The sequence below is a fragment of the Zootermopsis nevadensis genome, unplaced genomic scaffold, assembly GCF_977971745.1.
Source record: "Zootermopsis nevadensis isolate Lab colony 2312 unplaced genomic scaffold, Znev_1.0 Znev_ptg000006l, whole genome shotgun sequence".
Lineage (NCBI taxonomy): Eukaryota > Metazoa > Arthropoda > Insecta > Blattodea > Termopsidae > Zootermopsis > Zootermopsis nevadensis.
Genome location: NW_028259138.1, coordinates 8,822,548 through 8,846,401, shown reverse-complemented (window position 1 = coordinate 8,846,401; position 23,854 = coordinate 8,822,548). Strand labels below are relative to the sequence as shown.

Below are 23,854 nucleotides of genomic sequence, written 5' to 3'. Positions count from 1 at the left end.
TTTCTGTTCTTTAAACATGTTATCACCATTTATTACTTTTCTTAGACTCTGTGTGTAATATTATTAATTTGTAATTCTTCCTTAATATCACCATTCATCTTTTGAACTTGGCGTGTTAGTTAACTATCAGTCTCAGAAAACGCATTTCTGATGCTATGTTGTTCTGTAACATTTTATTATTGTGCGGTTGGATATTTAACCCACAACTACTACTGATTCACAGACCAAACCAGAAGTTGATCAGTGCCGTCAGACTGGTCAAGAGTTGATGAGTCTGTGTGGTGAGCCAGACAAACCTGAAGTAAAAAAACATATCGAAGACTTGGACTCAGCATGGGACAACATAACAGCACTGTATGCAAAAAGGGAAGAGAATCTCATTGATGCAATGGAGAAGGCAATGGAGTTCCATGAAACCTTGCAGGTACTCTGAAAATCTTGAATAATCTTTAATGGTTCTTTCTCCACATAATAAAATTGCATGTTTACCAGTCTGAAGTCATATGCTAACTTGGACAGGTGTTTGTTTTAGGGTGTTCATGTTTGTGGCATGTAAAATTGTTGACTTAGATTTTGCCTTTAAGTTTTAAACCAAACTTTCGCCTTTCACTTTTACCTTTATTCTTTAAACTTATGGAAATGTATTCACATTATTTTTTTCTGAATCGTGTATTTAATATTATTTCAGTCAGAAGTTTCATCATCAGATCTCTTAGACTTTGACTATGATTTTATCAAAAACAGCTCATTATTTTGAAGAAGAGTATGTAATAGTGTTCATTTCATATAATTCCACAGATATTGTTAGAACCTTATGTGTGCAATGCCAATGAACATTAGGTTTAGTTTGATGTCATAGTATAAAGAGGCTATTGTGATTTATTGGCCAGTAAAGTTTAAAGTTTTTGTGGGGAGGAAGGATTGTATTGAAGTGTGGATATGAAATTGCATAAAAATCTGTAAATGCATCATTACATCTGCACCCTCGTTCCTTTCCACATGTAGTGTTTCATGTAATGTGATGCTCCATGTTATTAAGTCTACTTTTTGGATCTGTTATTTTTCTTGTATTCATGAAGTAGACAACCTTAGATTCCTCTTCTCTCTCTGTAAGTTTATAATTTCATGCTATCTGGCATGTCTGTACTCATCTTTACTCATGTTATGTACTTGGTCTCTGCATATTTCTGTGTAGCCTACTTTATAATCTCTACAGTTGTATTTTAGACATTAAGTTTCTCTATATTTTGTCCTGTGGATACTAAAGTGGAGTTTGTGTATATTTCACTCTATTATAATCTGTGGTGTAACAGCCCTCTGAGAGCCAAATCCGACTAGCTGGCTGCTGGCCTCACGTTCACATGCCTAAGCAGAGGTGAACGATCATCCAACCAGATGTAGGGTGATGTGTGGTCAGCATGACGAACCCCCAGCCATTGATAGTTTTCATGACCGGATTACGCTGCTCATTGTAGCTCCCAAATTTCCTCACGATTCTGGGTTGGCATAGGCCCCATACACCGGTTGAAAATCTCATGAGAAGTTTCTTTCCCCGAGACTCGAACCAGCGCGCATTCCATATCACCGGTCCGAAGCATGATGCCTTTAATGAACATTTAATTGTTCTTGTGTGTTTCCAGATAGTGGTATAACATGCTTTTGCTCAGACTTTGAACATCAGCTGAATTTTACAAAATGTTAAGTTTCATATTTTAACTGGTTGCATGCCCATAATGTTTATTGCTGTTTGCAGAACCTTTTGGAGTTCCTGGACAGCGCAGAAGACAGGTTTGCTAGCATGGGAGCTCTGGGCTCTGATATTGATGCAGTGAAAAGGCAGATTGAGCAACTAAAAGGCTTTAAAGCTGATGTGGACCCTCATATGGTGAAAGTTGAGGCACTCAACAGGTGAGTTAACAGTTTTGTGGCACAGTTACCTAATTTTATTGAAGATGGGGTTTAATGGAAAGCTGGTTTAAGTTTGTAACAGCTGTAGTTGGAAATTGCCCTGGAGACCAATTTATCTGGCCCACATGATGTTAGAAGACCAAAGAAACAAAGAAATCTCTTGGAATACGTGTGTTTAGAATATGAGATAGAAAATCAAGATTTACTTTCTTATGGTTTGGGGGCATTTATTTTCTGCTTTTACTGAATGTCATTCATACTAAGTGAATCTTATTTTAAAAAGTGTTTCCTCTGCTTTAGGGCATGGGAATTGCATTTCCCATACTGAAATTAGCATCTTATAAGAAGAATGCAGTTCACTTTAGTCTGCTGAAACTCATTTAAGATAAAAATGTTATGACTTTGTTAAGATGAGTCTTGGGGTGATAAGAGTACATTGTATATGAGGGACATGAATTAGGTGGCTCAGGATTGTGTCCAGATGTGGGTTATGGTATTAATGTTTAACATGTACGTTCTATTACCAGAGTGGTATTTTCAATATACCCAGTGATGTTACAGTGGACATGAGAAAATGTCCTTATCACTGATTTTTTTTCTATCAGTTTGCATTATTTTCACCATCTGGTTTCTGTGTCTTGATTCTGATTAATATTTTATACTGAGTTTCTGGAGTGTTTTTCACTGTAGCAGTGAATGCGTAAGTAGTGTTTATGTTCTGTTAGTTCAGTGTTTAAATATTGTCTAGCATGGAGGTATTTGAAAGAAACCTAAATTAATTCTTTTACAAGCTAGGATCATCATTGCTTTATGCTATAAAAGTGTATATGTGAGCGATTTGTAGACATTTTCCACTAGGCCAGTGATATGTTTTGATCTGCAATATGAAGTAATCACAATTTCTCTTTTTTTCTGCCATCAAACCCTCTTGAATGATGATGCACCCAGGGCTCTCCGAAGGCAAGTTAATAAACTGGTTTAGTGTGTTGCTTTGATTTTGCATGATATTATTCATTGGGCATGTTCATCATTAACTGTCCTTGTACCAGTAATGTTTCTGTTGATCTCTTGTGTTTTTGTGAAAGAAACAAAACATTCAAAAAGAGAGTTTATTTGGCTTGTGGATTATTTAACAATACTGCATTAATGAGACTTGTGGGTGCTTCCTGAATTCAGGTGATGTGTGTTATGGAACCAAACAAACCAAAATAAATAGGCCAATTTACAGTGATTAAATATGAAGTAAATTCCCAGTGATATATACAAGTTATGGGCATTGTCACATTCTATAAATATCAGTGTTAGTATTTATTGACCGATTTCAAGTTTTCAAAATGACTTTTACAAACTTCCATTAGTACCCATAAACAAGATGCAGTAGAAGACAATTTTGCAAAAGTTCTTAATAGTATGAAAAAATTTGTTCTGTAATGAATATTCGTTATATACAGTTCAGAAACTGGAGATGTATAAATTGCTCCGAAAATCAACTGAGTATTTGCAGTTATCTCATTGCAGCTGAGGAAAGCACATAAGTGAAATGTCTGTTCTTCAGAATCTTGTCATTGGTTGTATAACAGGTTTAATTCATTTCATTGTTAATGTGCTTTGCAGTATATTGTTCCAAGTTTAAAATTAGGAATTTGTGATGTCTGCATTTTTTAACTCAGACTTTGCAGTAATGCAGTTTCATCAATCAGAATGTAACTTATGTACTGGGCTTCTAATTGATGTTATGATCTCATCTCTTAATTTTTAACATGTGAGAAATTCTGCATTTACAGATTTCTAAATTAATATTCAGAAACTATTCCAACAATAGGATGTTAAAAATAAAAGCCAATTGAATATTATGCTTTCATCTACACTTGGGTCTTCTGGTAGGATTTCCACCTAAAATTTTGCATGTCTCACCTCCCTTGCATGTTACATGCTCAGCCATCTCATCCTTTGATCTGCTGAAGAGTACAAATTACAGAACTCTTGCAATTTTTTTTTAGCCTCCTGTTACTTCATCGCTCTTAGATTCATCATACCCTGTTCTCAAATATTCTCAATCTGTGTTTATTGATTAATGTGAGAGTCCTAGTTTCATACCCGTACAAAACAAGTAAAATAATATTAATTTCTGTATTTTTATATTCAATTTTTAAATAGCAGGTATTAAGACAAAGTATGCAGGATTTATTAGCTACCTTTTATGTTATGTTTTTGTCCTGTGATCTGGTGATGATACATATGCTGATATTTAGTTTTCTATGCATTTGTTTTGAGATCAGCTTCCTTACTGTCATCTGATAGAGCTTTTGTGTACTTCTTTATAGTGATTTTGTTTTCACCTAACAAATTAACATGGTCACTACAGACCAAGAGCTGTTGTGTGCCATTTATTTTCAATCCCTTTCTCTTTTCTCAGGCCTCTCTCATGTCATATTCTAAAGCATTTTATTTTATTCATTCTGTTTTATTCTGCAATCAAAGTAATATATGTCCTCATTTCCATGAAGTGCATCAGCATATACTTTTATCATGCTCAGACCCTTGTTTTCTCTCTTAAATTTATTACGCTTTCGGAGGTTGACTTCAATATCTTGCAGGCAAGCACAAGAGCTGACTGAACGGACATCTGCAGACCAGGCTGCAGCTATCAAGGAACCACTTTCTGCTGTGAATCGTCGCTGGGATGAGCTTCTCCGTGGAATGGTCGAACGACAGAGACAGTTGGAGAATGCCCTCTTGCGTCTTGGCCAGTTCCAGCATGCACTAGCAGAACTGTTGGTTTGGATTGATAAAACTGATGGTACATTAGATGAATTGAAACCTGTAGCTGGAGATCCACAGGTCCTGGAAGTTGAACTTGCAAAGCTGAAGGTGAATATCATTTACCCACTCTCTGAATTATAACTAAAATTATTCTCTTTGTTACTGCTTTGGAAATTCACAGTAGGCTTATTCTTGGATATATACTTCAGTCAAAGTTAAGTTGCCATAAGACCATGTAAACAACTTTACATTTCTGTGAAGCCTGTGTTTGGTTGACGGCAACATGTTGATTTTGGGTTTACTAGTGATGTTTCTGTCTCAGTCATCATATTTGACTTGAATGAACTGCATGTGAAATAATTTGTACAAGTCATCAGCCATTGGTATTTTGAGGTTTGATCATTCTTTGACAAACCTTCTCCATTCTTCTATCTACTCCAATACCATTTCTAATTTTACTGCTCATAGTGGAATTCTATTGTAATTGCATATCACATGTCCATATCACTGTAAACATAATTTGCCTTAATTTTAATTTTGGTAGAACAGTATCCAATCGTGTATTTTATTGAAAGAGATTCCAGTATGCCACGTTCTGATAAGAACAAACGCAAGATATCCACAGTGGGAATTTTTATGATTGCAACAGGTGCTGGTAAATGACATTCAAGCACATCAGACGAGTGTGGATACGCTCAATGACGCAGGTCGCCAGATAATTGAATCAGGTAAAGGAACTGCGGAGGCATCTGCTACACAAGAGAAATTATCGCAGCTGAACCGACATTGGCGAGATCTGCTTGCAAAGGCAGCTGATAGACAGCATGAACTGGAAGATGCATTGCGGGAGGCTCAGAGGTTTCATGCTGAGATCCAGGACCTTCTGTCTTGGCTTGGAGATGTTGATGGAGTCATAGCAGCCTCGAAACCTGTTGGTGGTCTACCAGAGACTGCTTCAGAGCAGCTGGAAAGATTCATGGTATTGCACTGTACCCAATTCTTACCTTGGGATTTTTACATATAACATAGAACAGGAATTTTGCTATTTCACTATGCATACCACTTTCCACAAAACTGACGACCCACTGAAAGATGACAGCTATTTAAGCTGAGTACTGCTGTCACCTCTTCTTAAAATCATGCATTTTCCTTACTGTGTGACAGAAGAATGTAGCTGAAACAACTACTTATTTATTGTTTATTGTAAACATTTTCTAGGTGTGTTATTACATTTAAGCTATTTAAGCTTTGTATTTTTTCCTCTATAAACACAAGTTAATTGACAGACAGGTAATTTTATGTAATGTTATCTCCCATTAAGTTCAGAATCTTTTATCTTCTTGTGTCCTGAAAATGTAAACACTGAAATGTACAAATCTGCTATTTTCCTATATGAGTATTAAACTTGAAGAACACAGATTGAGGACAAAGTTATGAGGAGAATTTGAATATGAATTTAAGAAAGCTGAAATAACAGTATAGTGGAAAAAACTATGCAGTGAAGAGTTTAATAATTTGTAGTCTGCCTGATACTCTTATAGAACGTTAATCATGAAGTGTGTGGGAGAAATGCATTACAAAAATTTGGTTGACAGGTTATGGGAAACGGGCATATGTGGGAAGGTAACCTTAAAATGGATCTTTGGATGTAGGGTATGAACTGGAGTGAATTCGCTCAGGATAGAGTCTAGTAATGGATTTTTGTGAACATGTTGATTAACCTCAAGGAAATGCATAAATCAGTTTGGGAATTGCAAGAATTTCCTGGCCATGGAGTTAATTTTCACTTCTAATTTTGTGTAATGCTTAATGCTAGATTCACCTTAGCATGTGAATGTTATAACTACTGCCTGAGGTAACTAATTATTGGTCTTTCAATGTTAAAACCATAGGAAGTATACAATGAATTCGAGCAGAGTCGTCCCAAGGTAGAGACAGTTCTGCAGCAAGGGCAGGAGTACCTGAAGAAGTCAGGCTCAGGAGCAGCCAATAACTTGCAGCACAACCTCCGGACACTTAAGAACCGCTGGGACAGTGTTACTGCCCGAGCTTCAGACAAGAAGATCAAACTAGAAATTGCTCTTAAGGAGGCTACAGAGTTCCATGAAGCTTTACAGGTATGGTTTTCTCTTCTCTCTTAATATGAGTATGATTTAAAAAGTATTTGCATTAATTTTTTTGTCACAACTTATTTAGTGTTGAAGGTCACAGTGAATCACTTTTCTGCATAGTTTCCATGCTTTTCATCGCACTTTGTTCAGTGGTCCACAAGCTTACTTTTGCCATCAGGAAAAACTGTTTGGGCTTAGTCAGTCATGTACCACTTCCTTCATCTGCAAAAACCAACCTCTGAGAGCCTCGTTTTGGGATCCAAACAGATAGAAATCTGAAGGTGCAAGGTCCGGACTTTATGCTGGATGGTCAAGAACTTCAAATTTCAGCTTCCGAAGTGTTTACCTAGTATGGGCAGAAGTCGAGCATTGTCAGGCAAGAAGAGAACACCTTCCAATAATCTTCCTGGTTGATTTGTGTGAATGGCTGGTCTCAGTTTATTTTGTAATGTGTCAGCATACATTGCCATTATTATATTCATGGTAATGTTCAAGGATAGGACCTTGAGAGTCCCTGAACACCATCACCATTAACTTCCTCGCTCTTGGCTGAGTCATGAATTTTTTGGCAGCAGATGTTGATGGAAGCTTCCACTGCATACTCTGATGTTTGCTTTGTGATTTGTAATGTGTCCAAAACTCGTGACAAGTGATGATGCTGTTAAATATTGTCCAACGGATGAGAGCTAATGTCCACACAATTGTACTTGTGGTCTTCTTTCAATTCCTTTGGAATCCATCAAGCACGGATGTTGTGGAATCCAAGAATGCCATGCACCATTGAATGAGCTAAACCTTCACTTATGTCTGTTGATGTAGTGTAGTTTACTGTTATTATCTCTGTGAGAGTCATGGTTCTGACTTGTACCAGGGTGTTGTCATAACATCTAGTCTCTTCATTGTCATTTTTTTGATGAACTGGTAACAGTAGCTCGTCTAGCTGTCTCATTATCCATTTACGAGATATATAGGACCCAGTTCATGCATGAGCTCCAAACATTTGTGCAGGTAGACTTTAGAAACAAAAAATCAAGTTTTGACTGCAGTTCTGAAGAGTAATGGGATTGGTGTTATTTAAGTGTTTTAATTGTACAGGCTTTTGTTGACTGGCTGACCAATGCTGAGAAGATCTTGAGCAATTTGAAACCTGTATCTCGTGTTATGGAAACAATTCTGGGTCAGATAGAAGAACACAAAACCTTCCAGAAGGATGTTGGTGTTCATCGGGAAACTATGCTAAATCTGGACAAGAAGGGAACACACCTCAAGTACTTCAGTCAGAAACAAGATGTAATTCTCATCAAGAATCTGCTGATCAGTGTTCAGCATCGCTGGGAAAGGGTAGTAAGCAAGTCGGCAGAGCGAACTCGAGCGCTTGATCATGGCTACAAGGAAGCACGTGAATTCCATGACTCCTGGTGAGTTTGTGCTTTGGTAATTCATTAGTTGGTTATTCCTCATACTTCATCTGTCATTTTACATATTTGATCAGGTTTAGTGTACTTTGTTGTTATGTGTGACAGCTCTTACTGCGGCTGCTAGCGCAGATTTAACCAGCCGTAACAGATATCGCTGGCTCTAAGTGAGCTTAATATATAATAAACTGAGCATGGTGTGAAAGAAGTGGACAACTTAGGATATTTCATGAAGTAGAACTCTGTGATTTGTACAGGTTACATATTGCAATTAGTTTAGTGAAACTAGGGTATTTGTGATGATCCGAACATGTAGCTAGATAGGGTAGATACGAAGTGCATTTAGGTTTCTGTTCAAGAAACTTTTTGGAAAGTTGCCACTTCAGAGACTGAAACAGAGCTGGGAGGATAATATTGTGCTAAGTTCTAGGAAAGTAGAATGGGAGGTGGATGGAATTGGCCTAGGAATAGGACCAGAGGCAGGCTTTTGGAATCATATATTAAACATTCAGATTCAATAACCAGATTGTTAGTTACTGTTATATGTCAAAGTATGCAACATTTTGAATTGAACTGAGATGAAATAAATATTATTTACAGATTTAGTTGTGATTTAAATCTTAAGTAAATTAGTTTAATAACTTCACACTTATTATTTATTACTACATAATATGCATTACATCATAGTTATAGTACCTTTCTCAGATATTGATATGAATGTGTGTAGTATGTATTCGATATGAAAAGGTTGCTTAATTAATTCTCTTCAAATATCACCTACTTTTATAAGTGACATAAAATTAAATATATATCAGTTTTTGGTCTTAAGGGTTTGTTTCCTTGTCTCTTGTTTTTAGAGCCATGGAAATATTTCATGCTGCACCCATGCTGATTTAATTTGTGTTGTGTGAATTTGATATTCTTGTTGGACAAATACCAGTTAAAACTGCTTGTGATACTGTAGGCTGTCACTAAATTAAAGAAAATATGTGTTCAGGTCTGGTATGATGGCATGGCTCAGAGAAACTGAGAAGAGCTTGGATGATCTGGCAATTGAAGCTTCTGGTATTGGCAATGATCCTGAAAAGATTAAGGCTCGTCTTGCAAAACATCGTGAATTCCAGCGTGCTCTGTCTGGAAAGCAGGCGACCTACGATGCCACAATGAGGGCTGGGAAGACTCTAAAGGAGCGGTCACCCAAGTCTGATGAGCCTGCTCTGAAGCAGATGATGACTGAACTCAAGAACAAGTGGAATGCTGTGTGCGCGAAGTCAGTTGACAGGTCAGAGCCTAACTTTCATCTCTCCCCACTTCCCTTTCTGTGCTCTTAGTAGTGCCATACCTGATCCTACTACAGCTGGTTGTGTGAGAACAAATTTCAAATCTTAAATTTGCCACAACCACTTCCTTTTCCATCACTTCCAATTGACTACTCATAATTTTCTTGTGATAAATTGCTGTTCAATTATTTTGTGTGTTGTGTGAAATATTGTTAAACTATGAAAGAAGAACTCTCTTTCGCGTACACACATACGCAGTCTCTATATGTCTGCACAGATGAATTTTATCGAGTCTTAGTAGGAATTTCAATGTGTATGTTACTTGATTTTCTTTCTGTATTGTATTTTAATATAAGGCTCTAAAAATGTGTGATTCGTTGTGTCCAGACAAAGAAAGTTGGAGGAAGCTTTGCTGTTTTCTGGCCAGTTCAAAGATGCTGTCCAGGCTCTGCTGGAATGGCTGCAAAAGGTGGAGAAGGTTTTGTCAGAAGAAGGTCCTGTTCATGGAGACCTGGATACTGTCATGGCACTTGTAGAGCAACACAAGGTGAGTCTAGGATTTGCTCTTACATAGAGTGTTATTGCATTTTAACTTGCACCAATTATATTTCCAGATTATCATTGATCGTATTGTGAATTTTTTAGTAAGTTAAGGGAATATGCTCTGCAAACCTTGTCCCTATACACCGTGAAATTTGCAGGCATTCCTTTGAAGTAATGTGAAAAATAGATTTCATCTTGTATAGCTAGATAGCTTTCATCATGAGTCCATGGATTGAATCGTACTCGTTAGCACAAAAAGAGGAAAAGTTGAAAGTGTGCTAACCGAAGATAACGTGTGCACTCTATAATTACAAAAACTGTAAAATTAAGAGTACCAGTTGCTTCCTTTTTGATGTTATGTGTTATATCAGAATTGTGTTGAATTTTTCCTATTTTGAGTTTTACAGTATAATATACGTGATGTTTCAAGCATGGTTCTATGTTTGTCTTCATATACTGTCAGGTCATCAAGTGCTTAACAGTGACTGGTCACAGGTGGTTTACTGGCTAGCAAAAAAGTTTAATATTCAAAATATTCCAGATTTGATGCTGAATGCTACCATTACTGTCAGAAGTATATTTAATAGATGTAATGTTTTGGAGTTTATTCTATTCTTGGTTTCATGTCTTTGTCATTATGCCAACCTACTTTTAGTTGTTTATTATTATTTTTTATATCAGTTGCAGAGGTAGAGATCAAGCTTCAAAACTCTTTGAATGTTACGGCATCAGCAGTAACCACTGTACCAAGTTTAGTATTCTAAAGACTCGTAGTTTGACATTGACATGTTTCATGAATTTCAAAAATAAAAGATATTTAAAGCATGTAACAGTACAATGACAGTAGTCAGCTAAAGAATGGGGAGGAGCCAAGTCCTGAAAGATTGTGTATATTGAAGATCTCTTAGACAGTGGATAGTGTCCAAATTGTGGTGGAGTGAGTCAGCCATTGTCATAGATCATTAGTGAGGAATCCTTGTATTAAGGACCTCAGTACCTTTTAATGCTGTGAAATCAGCATGTGTTGTCATATTGCATTCTTTTCACAGACATTTGAGGAAGATCTTGCAAGTCGTGCTGCACAGATGGAGTCTGTTCAGCGGACTGGTAAAGAGCTTGAAGCAAAGGCAACACCTAATGATGCTGCAACAATCCAAGGACAGCTGTCAGAGCTCAAAGGTTTGTGGGACAAAGTGTCAGCTCTGAGCAGGAAAAAATCTCTCCGGCTAGAGGATGCGCTGAAAGAGGTAAGAACTTGGTTTTGTGCTCAGATTTAAAAATGATTGCATGTGGTCTGCAGTGCAGAATTTGAATCTGTGTTTGTGTGCAGGCTGAACAGTTGCACAAGGCAGTACACATGCTTCTGGAATGGTTGTCAGATGCAGAAATGAAGCTGAGGTTTGCAGGACCATTGCCTGAGGATGAACAAGAGACTCGCAACCAGTTGGCTGAACATGACAAGTAAGTATGAAGATGATGCACCACAGTATTAGAGTGTGTCTATAGTATTGAATGTTAGGAAAAATAGCACAGGGACTGTAGCTAAGTATGTGAAAGGACAATTTCTCACATATATGACCCACTGTATTGAAGCATTAGGAGGTCTGTTAACTTTCAGAAATATGCTGCTTGGAGACAGGAAGAGAAGACTAACACCTTTAAGTGTAAAGGACAGGAAAATATGTTTATGTAGGAGTGTTGAGGCCATGAGAATATTAATGTGGTCACGTTTAGTACCACTGCTATAAAATTAAATTGTTTGCATTAGAATTGTTAATCGAAAGTTTTCAGTTTATTAACACATCGAGAATGTCTACTACTGTGACTATTAGTTACGCATAATGGAACACGAAAATTTATCACCACCAGCCTTCATAAAAGCTGGGGAGAAGATGTAACAGTAAACTTGACTGTGTTTATTTTTTTATAATTTGTATAATGAAAATTTAATTGATTCTCTTTTGATCAGGTGAGATTTGAGGTTCGCACAGCTGTCTTATGGGTTGTAGCACCATGTAGTCTGGTAGATGTTGACTGATGTTTCAGAGGAACTTATTGCATACATTACTGTGCTGATCACCCTGATCTCTTGTTCATTTCAGATATCTGAGGATACAGTTTTTTCCCATCAACCAAGTCTTATACTGATCACAAATTTGTAATCCTCCTAAACAAATCATTATTATATTTATTTGTATCTTACTGTTTTATTTAATAGTCTATTTGTAGTATTCATGGTGGCAGAAGAAGCAGTAATAGTTGTTGTTATTGATGTTATCATTCGTGATAACTGCTAATTTTGGTTTTATTTCTCAGTTTTAAGAAAGTGTTATGACGGTGTATACCTTGTTTTACACTTCTAATGATGATTGTGTCCTGAACCTACAGATTTATGCGTGAAATGACTGAGAAGGAACATGAGAAAGATAATACAATTGCATTGGCACAACATATACTTGTTAAAGCCCATCCTGATGGTGCAACTGTCATTAAACACTGGATTACCATTATCCAGTCTCGCTGGGAAGAAGTGTCTACTTGGGCCAAACAGGTATGTATTATACAAATGCTGGGAGACGAACTAACTAATAAAAAAGTTTGTAAATTAGTACATTAAATGAACATGATAATATAGTTTTCATACATTCCTGTAACATTACTTTATATATCTTGCAGAGAGAACAGCGGTTAGTGGAACATCTACGCTCCTTACATGATTTGGAGGGTCTGCTGGAAGAACTGCTGACTTGGCTGGCTGGCCTGGAGAGTACTTTATTAACCCTTGAAGCAGAGTCCTTGCCTGATGACATACCAACATTAGAAGGTCTTATCTCTGACCACAGAGAATTTATGGAAAATACTTCAAAGCGTCAGCCTGAAGTGGACAGTGTGTGCAAGTCCCGACAACAGGTTAAACAACAACCAACCACACCCCATGCTGTCAAAGATCGCAAGCTTTCAAGGCCTAAAACACCTGGGTGAGTACAGATCAGCTCCTTCAAGACCAGTTCAGAAAACCTACTTTTTTAACACTTTCTGGATGAAGTTGCATGTACTTTGGTTGTAAACAAAATAGTAATGCATATCTAGATTTTAGTAGCACTTAAGTTTAAACACTAGTTTCAGAGATAAATAATGTACTTCTTTTCCTTTCTTCAAAATGGCTTTACTTTAACCCTTACAATACCAAAATCTAGTAAATTGGGAATAAAATAAATTGTGTAAAGTTCCAGATTGGTCATGTGTTTCTCAAATATTTGCTATTTTGTATTGCCACACACAGTTATTCCCTGGTGATATAAATCAAGAAATTATGCCAGTAATAGTGGGAAATGTATGTTTCATTTCATAATGGTTCAAATAAAAAACATCGCTCACATTAAAATTCAAAGAAGTTCTACAATTATTCGGTGGCCCTAGTATGTGTAAAGTTGTTGGAGTCTGGCACTGAAATGGTTATTACTGTTTGCATTTCAGCATTTGTGTGTCTCATACTTCAGTTCATTTTTATTGGTTTCAGTACAGCAAAATAATTTATTGGGTTATTGAACAGAAAATACTTGCTATGCTGGTAATCAAACCATGCTCACAGTTTATCATATCAGTGCACCACCTGCCAGATTCTCCAAGCATGATGCAGTGCCTTGTTTCTTTGAATTGTGTTCTGGTATGGGTCATCCAGTGCCAAGGTTTAGGATGCTGCAAGCTTTACCATTGTTGCCCATCATACATCTTAATAGTGTGTGCTTAAGCACAGACAAGTGCACTTTTTACATGTATGGGATATGGAAATCACATTTACTGCCACAAATGCACAGTGTGTTTGGTTACTCCTATCTGACATCCACTATTGAAGCTCATAATTGTATTTTAAAGTACTGAATATTTCAATGCTGTGGTTGTCACTCCACATACATGTCTGGGGAATCAGTGGTCTGAATCAAGGTCTGGCAGAGGATTTTCTTCTAGCCTCTGAGAATGGGTAGGAGCTATACCGCCTCTCCCCCTGAGCACCTACATAGGTCCATGTCCTCCTCAATTCTCCTCTGTTAGGTCCGTCTGTCAGAGGCTTTGATTGAGGTTTTGAAACATCTTCCTTTTTACGGTACAAGGTTGTTGGCCTTGCTACCAACCCCAACCTGTCTTAGTCTGACCTCTCCCCCTTGACCAATCTGGCTAGGGAGGCCCTACCAGTAGCTCTTGGGTTCACTGAGGTACTCGAGCCCCACCACCACGACAAGGTGCAGGTACCATTAAGTTGGGAGTGGGATATCTTTACTTTTTTATAAAAATGAATTTGAAACTGCTACTTGCAGAAGAGTTGTCTGTTAATGGTGATTGTATGAGTTGTATTGTCATAACAGCAATGTCAGCTTGCAAATAAATGAGGTATTGCCATCATGAAAAGAAATCCAAGATGACATGAATGGTGACTATCAGTCAAGCAGGCTAGATATTGCAGTTTGATTCTCACTTTGTATGTCAACCATTTAACTTGGAATTAGTGTGGGTTTGTGAGACACTTTCAGTTGCACTTATATCTATAATTAAATATCAGTTAGAAAATAGAAGGTCCTGTATTTCACAAAACTATGATGTAATTTAGTATTGCATATGTGTGTGTGCGCTTGCAAAGGTGCAGGCATGGCCGCATGTGTTTGTGTGTGTTGAGTAACCATAATTTCAATTTGACTTTTGTGAACAAGTTTGGAGAAGCACCATGTAGAGTAGAGAATGCCACCTTAAAATTTATTGTAGTTTTGTGTTGTCACTTCTTATCTCACTGTGGGTTATTAGTGTTTGATAGGGCATGGCATATTTGTGAGCATGTGTTGGTTTCTGTCTGTTTTATCACTTTGTGCTGTTGGCCTGCCTGCTTGTGGCTGCAGCAAGGAGAACAGCAGAGATAATCGGGAATCATCACCCGAGTATGACTCACCATCACGCAAATCCAGGTGTGTATACGGCAGTGGTTTGGGGTGTAAAGGAGAGGGTAGCCTTAGTATTTGCACACTTTCAACAAAAGACTTATTTTGAAGCAAAATTATTTGATCTTATTGGACACTGGATGCTTCATCATGACAATGCTAGACAACATGTTGTGGACTCTGTCATTCAATTTTTGACAGTAAAGGTATTCAGTGTATCATGCACCCTCCCTACATGTCAGATATAGAGCCTTGTGACTCCTCTCCCTACACTTACAAGGCAGCTTCTAGGACAGAGCTTCCAGACCAAAGATGTTACATTCAAAGCTGAGGAAGCAATTTTAAAGATGTCCAAAAATGGCTTCAACCATGTCTTTGATGAGTGGCAAACATGCTGGGATAAGTGTATTTAGTAAGGGAGCCTATTTTGGAAAGGAATGCATTTGTAAAGGTTTAGAATAAAGGAAGTAAGTTTTTATTTTTAAAATCATTCTTAGTGTTTATTGAACAGCCCATGTAAAGAAAGTCCCATTTCACCTACAAAACTTGTGGATTAAAGAAGAAGATTCATAGATTTAACATACTTCACTTTTCCACATTGAACTTCTCTTTGACTATTTGAAAGTCAAGTGATTTTTCTTCATTTGAGCCTTATCAGAGATGGCCAATATCTACATTACTTTTCTCACAGAATGATATTCTGCAGCTGTGTAGAGATATGGTGGATATTTCACTGAATTGTCAGATTTAAATCTGTATGAATTCTTAGAAACAAAATTTGCTAGCACTTATAAGATAAATCCTTCAGAATGCATTGCAGTGAATATAGTGATTGTAACCCCTGTTCATTGTTTTAATCATCTTGTGATTTGTATTGTTAAAGCTTTATACTGTAGGATTTCCCTGGCAGTTACAGCACAAATAATGCTGTGTCATGTGCTGTAGTTGTCATTGGTAGCTGTAGTTTTGATGGATTCGTATTATGAGCTTGAAGTGAAGTGAGATGAGAGCATTTGCAAGTAGTGTGTCTGTAGACTGACTTGTCTGTATACCATGTTTTTCCAAACCTTTTAAAGCTGTATGGGGTTCAGAACTTGAGACTTTATGAATGTTTAGATGTTTAACTAAGACTGCTGCTGAAGGCATCATTTTTTCAAGTCTACAGGTACTTGTAGCCAAACAGATTCATTGTTACCAGTTATATAGACAAATATTTAAAGGGTTTTAACCCTTCATTTCAAGCTAAATGTAGTTTGGTAGTATTAATCCCATTTATGTGGGTGTGTGCCTGTGTGCATGTTACCTAACAGTAGTGTTTTTTCTGTTTGTTGTTTTATTTGCTGCTGTGTAGTCGCACGAGCCCAGGGCGTGAGAAAGCACCGGAATTGGTACCTCACATTGGGCCCAGATTTGCAGCTAAAGGAAGGTTAGAACATATTAATTTATTATAAAGCTGTTTCATAGTTTATATGAACAGTTGCATCATATGTTCTTATTGAAACCAGTTTTGTATGTAATGGTTTGTAACATAACCAAAATTTGTCTTTGTCGTCAAGTGACTAATGCAAACTTATAACCTTCAAACCTGCTTAGTACAGTAGGCTCTTTGTCACTGATTTATAGGAAAAGCAAAATGTGTTCCATGTATATTCCTTTATTCAGAATAATGTATTTTTATGTGTTACTGGGAGTACTAAATCTATCTATCTTTCTCTTTTTTGGTGAGCATGTGTTTTCTAACAGAAACACTTAAAAATAGTAACTGAGTATATTGTTTATAAAATCTGTGAAAGTGATCACATGGTGTCAAAGAAGTTGGTAACAAAGAGGCTGCTAAATACTCATTATTTTTGCTCATGAAAATCAATGAGTTTTCTCATTTTGGAACAGATTTGTGCATGAGTCTGAATGGTATCTTGTTACAGCATACAAGTAGTGGGTTGTATATTCTTGTCTTAGCATCAGACATATTTTGTTGATATATAGGAATGGTCAGATCTTCAATTAACCTTTATGTGATATAATGTTTGAGACTTGATGCTATGCTCATATTCATGGCTAATGGTATTGACCTTGAAATTCAATAATATTGTTTCTTCATTATTGTGATTTTAAGTATGTGTCTGTTGTGGTGGTGAGGTTAATATGAACTGGATTTAAGGTAATATTGTCTTCTCTATTCTATACCTTTTTTACAAACGAAAATGGCAGTCTGGTTATTGATATTAGGTGTCCAACAGAAGTTTACTGTGCTTTGAGTTAGCTAATGGTTTAGTGAAGGAAAATTATTTATATGTTTGTAACTTGATGCTGTTCTGGGTTATTATATCACGTAGACTTGTCAGGAAGTTTGGGTTAATAAAAAAGGACAAGGGAAAGTTAATGTAATCTGCTTCCAGTACTTCAGTCAGCAAAATAAATGAACTCATCTTCTATAAATGCAGGTATGGAAACTTATTATGCAAAAGTAATACATTCATATTATTAATAACTACTAACTACTTTTGAAAAATTACATTCATGATGTTGAATCCAAACTGTCTCCCCCTGACTTCCATTTGAACCAACGGTTTCTATAATGTGATTTTTTTTCCGTAACATGGTGCTTACCAGGAACACAACTATTACATTATAGAAGAAACAACTGTATACCCTTTTCAGAGTTATTGTTGGTAATTAATTGAGTATGTATAGTGCACCAATTTAAATATATTACAGTCTTTGAATATGAATGTCAGATATTATCACTTGGTAAACTAAATGTGGCACACACATGTAAATATGTGCCTGATATTAATTATTTAGTTTGATTTACTAGAACAAACATGTAAAAACAAACCAAAATATTAAATATTATTTTTCCATTACACTTCTATATTATGTGGTGTGGTAACTACTACTTTTGTACTTGAGTAGCAAGGGTGCAGAGCCTGTGTTCCGAAACCCACGGGTGAAACTACTTTGGGACAGATGGCGCAATGTATGGATGCTGGCATGGGAGCGGCAGCGCCGTTTGCAAGAGAAGTATTCATATTTGCTGGAACTGGAGAAAGTTAAAAACTTTAGTTGGGATGACTGGAGGAAGCGTGTAAGTATGCTGATTATTTAAAGGTGCATGAATTCACTGACACTAATTTTGATAGGCTAATAACATTGAGGACGAGCTGAATGAAAACACAGGATGCTGGGAAAAATGGGGAATATTTTCCATTTTGAGCAGGGAATCGTAGGGGTAGATTAATATCTAAATGGGTCATTGAGATGTAGGTAGGAACTGACTGAGTGGATTGATAGGACAAATGACAGACTCTTATGAACGTGGTAATGAACCAGTGAATTCCATAAAAGCAGTGAATTTCTTGTCCAGCTGAGTTGATTATCAGAATTTCAAGGAAGACCCTTTATTGTAAATAAATACATTGCAAATAAGAAGGTGGTAGGCATAACCTATATAGCAGGACAGACTGGTATTGTTTTTATCAGTTCTGAACAGTTGCTGCAGTTACGTTAAAAAACAAAACCATCAATCATTATTGACAATAATTGTGTGTTCAAACATGAAATATAATTTTGTGTTGTGTTTGTTTTGTGTATTATAGTTTCATTATGTGATATTATTATGCTTTTAAGGAGACTGTTCAAAGATGTTTAAATAATGGAATAAGTAAAACCCATAATATTTATGAATTGATACAAGAGTGCCTATTTTTTTCACAGTTCTTGAAGTTCATGAACCACAAGAAATCACGTTTGACTGACCTCTTCCGAAAAATGGACAAAAACAATGATGGTCTCATTCCCAGAGAGGACTTCATCGATGGAATTATGAAAACCAGTAAGAAAAGGAGTTTGCTTCTTAGGATTTGCATAATATAATATTAGCTGGCTTCTGCAGTGAGAAGTGGATAATGTGGACAACATAGGCTTATAACTTATCTTTCATTAAAACAGAAATTTATTAATGTTTTCAATATTTGGTATCAGATGTTTAAACATTTAAGCTGTTTTTCGTAAATTATTGATCATTTCTTGTATCTGTCTTTTCTGTTAGAATTTGACACTAGTAGGTTAGAAATGAATGCAGTAGCAGACCTGTTTGACCGGTCGGGAGAAGGTCTGATCGACTGGAAGGAATTCATTGCTGCTCTAAGGCCAGACTGGGAGGAACGGAAACCAGAAACTGAGGCAGATAAGATCCATGATGAAGTGAAGCGATTGGTGATGCTGTGTACTTGCCGTCAAAAGTTCCGTGTCTTCCAGGTTGGAGAAGGAAAGTACAGGGTGAGTAAAAAAACAAGATTGGGAATATTTTAGTCCACAGAATATAAATTCAGAGATGTTCATTTTGCCACATTCATTGGTTGTGATAACAAGTAGTTCATGTGTATACCCTCATAGGTGGCAGCACGGATAGTTTGTATGATCACTCTTGGGTAGCAGCATGGGTGATGACATCATCAACTATAGAGGATCATCTTCTGGTCTCACAAATTTTATCATCTGTCATGTTGATGTGACTTATTATAGGAAATAAAAAGTAAATAGCCTCCAGTGGCACGATATCCATATCAAATTTCATGAAGGTCTCTCCAGCTATTCTCTGATTATATGCTTATGGGTGATGATGTCATCAGTAATCACAGTCGATCATGGATAATTACCGTCTTGGAGGATTATCATCCCACCTCATGAATTTGAGCATCTGTGATTTTGGTATTTCTGATTTTACTAGTGGCATAGTCTCTACACCCAATTTCATGAAAATCCATTTAGCCAGTCTCAAGTTACATAGTTTGCAGAAAGTGTAGGTCATTGAGGCCACTGATTGACAGCAGCACAGCCATGGCTCAAGGATGGGCTTATGGACAAATAATATAAGGCGTTCTTCTTGGATGCTGAAATGTAAAGAACACTTGAATGTAATTGATAATTGGTATGTATTGGTAACTATAATTTTATTTCCATTGTGTATTGATTGGTTATATATTTTGTGTGTCACAGTTTGGTGACAGTCAGAAACTGCGTTTGGTGCGTATCCTTCGCTCAACTGTGATGGTGCGAGTTGGTGGTGGTTGGGTGGCTCTGGACGAGTTCCTGGTGAAGAATGATCCGTGTCGAGGTAAGCATTCATCTGTATCCTCAATGCTTATGTTTGATGCCATCATGTACATCTTGGTTAAAGTCTCGAACACAATTTCACATTGGTTTTGTGTGATAGTTTAATTAATGACACTTTGTCAGTTGTCTGTGATATATAACATCCATTGAAAGGATGATTGTGTGAATAATGAATTTGGGAGGAAAGAAATTTATTGCCTAAGGAAAACCACAGAAAACTTCAGTCTGAATCAAATTGGGGAGTTGACCTGTCAACCACAACAGCCTGGTTTGGCTATTATTGTTGGTATAGGTGCAAATGCACTGGCCAGAATGCAAGGCATTGGTCAGTGCTTCTCTCTCAGTACCGTGAAATAAAAAGTAACAGTGTACGTTTACTTGTTTGTAAAACTGTAAGGTTTTATTTTGTTTTATATTGTGGATGTTATATTCCTTCTGGAAAATCAGGTTTGGAAATTAAAATTTTCTCATGAAGCCATTGTGAAATGTGCGATTTTTAAAAGCCTGTGTGATACTGCATGTTGTCCAGGCACAGCCAAAAACTTTTCTTTTTATAAATAGCTGATACAATTTAACATATTGATGACCACTTATATGCTGTCCTTGTCTAATAATAATGATTATATGTCATATTTATGCACATTGTTGATGTGCAATGGTCTCAGCCCAGTTTTATGGTACAGTGTTGTTGTACTGTCATACAAAAGTTTCATCTCAATTGTCTTCAATTTTGAGTTGTTGATTGGCATGATGATACAGAGTTAAAGTAGGTAATTAAAATGTGCTGCGTTTGTAAAATAATATTTTATTATGCTGACATCTGTTGAGGTTGATTAAACTATTTAGTGTATAAGAGAGCGGCATACAGAGAAATTTTACAAAGTTTTTATATGCAGTTGTCCATGCCTTTTTTAAATGTTGTTGTAGAAATGTTTTGCCGTTACTAGCACAAATACATATATTTGGTTTGTGGAACATCCTTTGGTCATCAGTATGTTAATTGCAGGTTTAGTATTTATTGAAACATCACATTACTACATTTAAATGTGGTTGAAGATTGTCGGTCAATGTTGATAACTTAACAGATGAAATATAATTACTGCATAAAAATTGCATTATTCATTCTTTCATTGTAATTTCTATGTGAAATTCCTTAGTACTTTGCACTTCTAACTTTTAACATATTATATCTTGTCTTAGTTTTATGAAATTTATCTATATCTTATATGTGTGTTGTGCAGTGAACACTTTATTTTTGTTTTATTTATAATCTGCAATAAGCGAGATGTAATTTTTCGGAAATTCAAGACAAGAATAATATGTTTAAATTGCAGCATTGTATGAACAACATTAGCATCAGCTTCATCATCTGGTAGCATCTACTGTATTTATTCGTGTATAACACGCAGTATTTTAATTATTTATTCTTAAAATTATTGTGCGTGTAATACGTGAAACACATATTTAAAGGAGCAAGGAAGTTTTTCTTTTCTTTTCTTGCACACAGTAGAATTAATTGTGTGTTAAGGATTTATAATTACGAATGTTTTCTGTTGCTGTCAAAGAAAAATCACCAACAGTCATACCATCATCTGACTGATTTAAAATATGAGTGAGTGTGTCTAGGTTATGAATTTTACAACTACATAATACAAATTGTGATGAGGTTCATCTGTCTGATCAGGGGGCGGATTTGCGATCACAGTGTTCTTAAAGCCCAATTTTAATGAGTACGTGGTCAGTGTTATGAGCCGCGATAGCTCAGTCAGAATAGTGACTAGCTACGGGCTGGACGGCCGGGGTTCGATCCCCGACGGGGGCAGAGGATTTTTCCTCTAGCCTCTGCGTCCAGACCGGCTCTGGGGCCCACCCAGCCTCCTCTACAATGGGTACTGGGGTCCTTTCCCAGGGGGAAAGCCGGCCGGGGCGTGATGCTGACCACTCACCCCATCTAGTGCTGAAGTCAAGAAAGAGAGGAGCTATACCTCCACTCACCCCAAGCGCCTATATGGCACGTAGTGGGACAAACTTTACTTTACTTTTTACATGGTCAGTGTTACACACTGTAACTGTGCACATTAAAACCCAAATTGAATAACCAACCTAATATAATGAAGCACTGAGTGTAATCCAGTGAAAAGTAAATGCATAGAATAAGTTCACATCTTAATTTTCGATTATCCTTCACAGACTATGAAGAGCATTACCATCCAAATAAATTATTTTAAGTTGGTGCTTTTGTTAAGAGTTTAGATTTTCATTATCTCAAGTTGACAATCAGTAACACAGAGTGAGTGATGAATTATGGGAGGTGGGTGGTGGTGCAAGCTTCTGGCCTAAATCAGTTTCATTACAAAATACTACCTACAACAATGAATGCCAAATTTGCCTACCTAATATTCAGACACCTCGTATGACTTCCCCCCCATTACCGTTATTTTATATATTTCAAAGCATGTTGTACACGAATACATGATTTTCTAATTTTCTGATCCAAAAATAAGGGTAAATACAGTATTCAAGATAGTATAAATGTGCTTTTCTCTGGCTATTGAAATGCAGTTTCTAAGATTAAGAATACTCTTTTTGAAAATATTTTCAGTGTTTGAAACAGGCAGTGAAGTGTATATTAATTTGCTGTGTGTGTTCTCTACTTTTTCTCTCCTGGTAGCATTATGTTATTGGTAAATAATAATTTAAGTTTGTTTTTATGCTTTATAATTTTTAATGTTTACATTAATTTTGTGTTTGAGTTTAGTTAAATTATTATTACAGTTTAGTTTGGTTCAGAGGATGGTTGTTGAGTGTTTGCAGTAAGAACTTAATTTAAACATAATGAGTTCTGAATATATCTTTTTTACATTGGTACAGTGGTTGCAGTAATTAATATGGGAAGTAAGGATTTTTGTGCTAAATATATGAGACCATCATACACAGTGTCTAGAGGTTATTGTAGGTGTGTGAAGAAATTATGCCATAATCATACATATAAAACATCTTACTTCTAACAGTTTCTAAACTAAATCCGCAGTATATACCCAACTGACGTACAACTCCTGAGGTAACATATTAAAAATCTTGAGCTTGTGGCTTTGGTTTTTCCCCTCCTGTTTGGTGGTGAAAAATACTTTCAGCTTGATGTCTGGTGGAGAAGCATGGAAATGAATAGACTGAGACTTGTAGCTGTGCTTGACATTAAAAGAAAAGCCCTAAATGATACTTATTATGGTCATGACTTTGCAATTCAGTGATGAAGTTAAATGTGAAACACATTATTTATATACTATGTGAGGGTATCACACCAACACAACATTGTTGTCTGTATGAGATGCGTTATATTTATTTATTTTATAGTTTATTCTGGCATTTTTTTTAGTATCTCAGACTATACAGTGTCGAATGAGAGGATGGTAGTAAATAATGAATTGGAAGGAAGTGGCAATGGTCTAATTTACTGTACTATCCTGGCATTTGCCTGGAGGGACTGAGTAAAACCACACAAAAAACCTGGTCAGGATAGCCGGTCTCCAGGCCGAGATTTGAATCTGGGACCTCCCAAGTACAAAGCAGAATGTTAACCACTTTACCACGACGTTTGGTAAGACGCAGTATAGAGCAATGCTGAAACATAGTTGCGTGTTGCTTATATATATTAATATCATAACTGATTATTATTGTTGAAGTTATGAAACAGAGATAACTGAAATTATGGCATCTGTTCAGCCCATTAGTAAGCATCTCACCGTAGATTGTCAGTAGTTATTGAGACATTGTTTTCTTTATGAGAA

The 23,854-nt window shown here is 36.5% G+C and overlaps 1 protein-coding gene across 39 annotated transcripts in view; it reads left to right on the top strand.

The window, feature by feature from the left end:
* The window catches only part of shot (dystonin-like protein short stop), a 308,131-nt gene that overhangs the window by 261,606 nt on the left and 22,671 nt on the right, over positions 1-23,854 (top strand). For 29 of the 39 annotated variants that reach the window (XM_087343471.1, XM_087343467.1, XM_087343486.1 and 26 more), the window contains 19 exons: positions 224-424; positions 1,754-1,908; positions 2,857-2,868; positions 4,506-4,779; positions 5,321-5,650; positions 6,564-6,788; positions 7,878-8,200; positions 9,195-9,479; positions 9,865-10,024; positions 11,070-11,267; positions 11,351-11,481; positions 12,409-12,571; positions 12,697-12,998; positions 14,910-14,975; positions 16,300-16,374; positions 17,865-18,036; positions 18,666-18,783; positions 19,000-19,229; positions 19,950-20,067. In XM_087343471.1, the coding sequence (XP_087199597.1) occupies positions 224-424; positions 1,754-1,908; positions 2,857-2,868; positions 4,506-4,779; positions 5,321-5,650; positions 6,564-6,788; positions 7,878-8,200; positions 9,195-9,479; positions 9,865-10,024; positions 11,070-11,267; positions 11,351-11,481; positions 12,409-12,571; positions 12,697-12,998; positions 14,910-14,975; positions 16,300-16,374; positions 17,865-18,036; positions 18,666-18,783; positions 19,000-19,229; positions 19,950-20,067 (3,538 nt within the window). The remainder of the gene's footprint in view (positions 1-223; positions 425-1,753; positions 1,909-2,856; positions 2,869-4,505; positions 4,780-5,320; positions 5,651-6,563; positions 6,789-7,877; positions 8,201-9,194; positions 9,480-9,864; positions 10,025-11,069; positions 11,268-11,350; positions 11,482-12,408; positions 12,572-12,696; positions 12,999-14,909; positions 14,976-16,299; positions 16,375-17,864; positions 18,037-18,665; positions 18,784-18,999; positions 19,230-19,949; positions 20,068-23,854) is intronic. The other 10 variants (XM_087343499.1, XM_087343498.1, XM_087343474.1 and 7 more) reach the window with 4 other exon arrangements.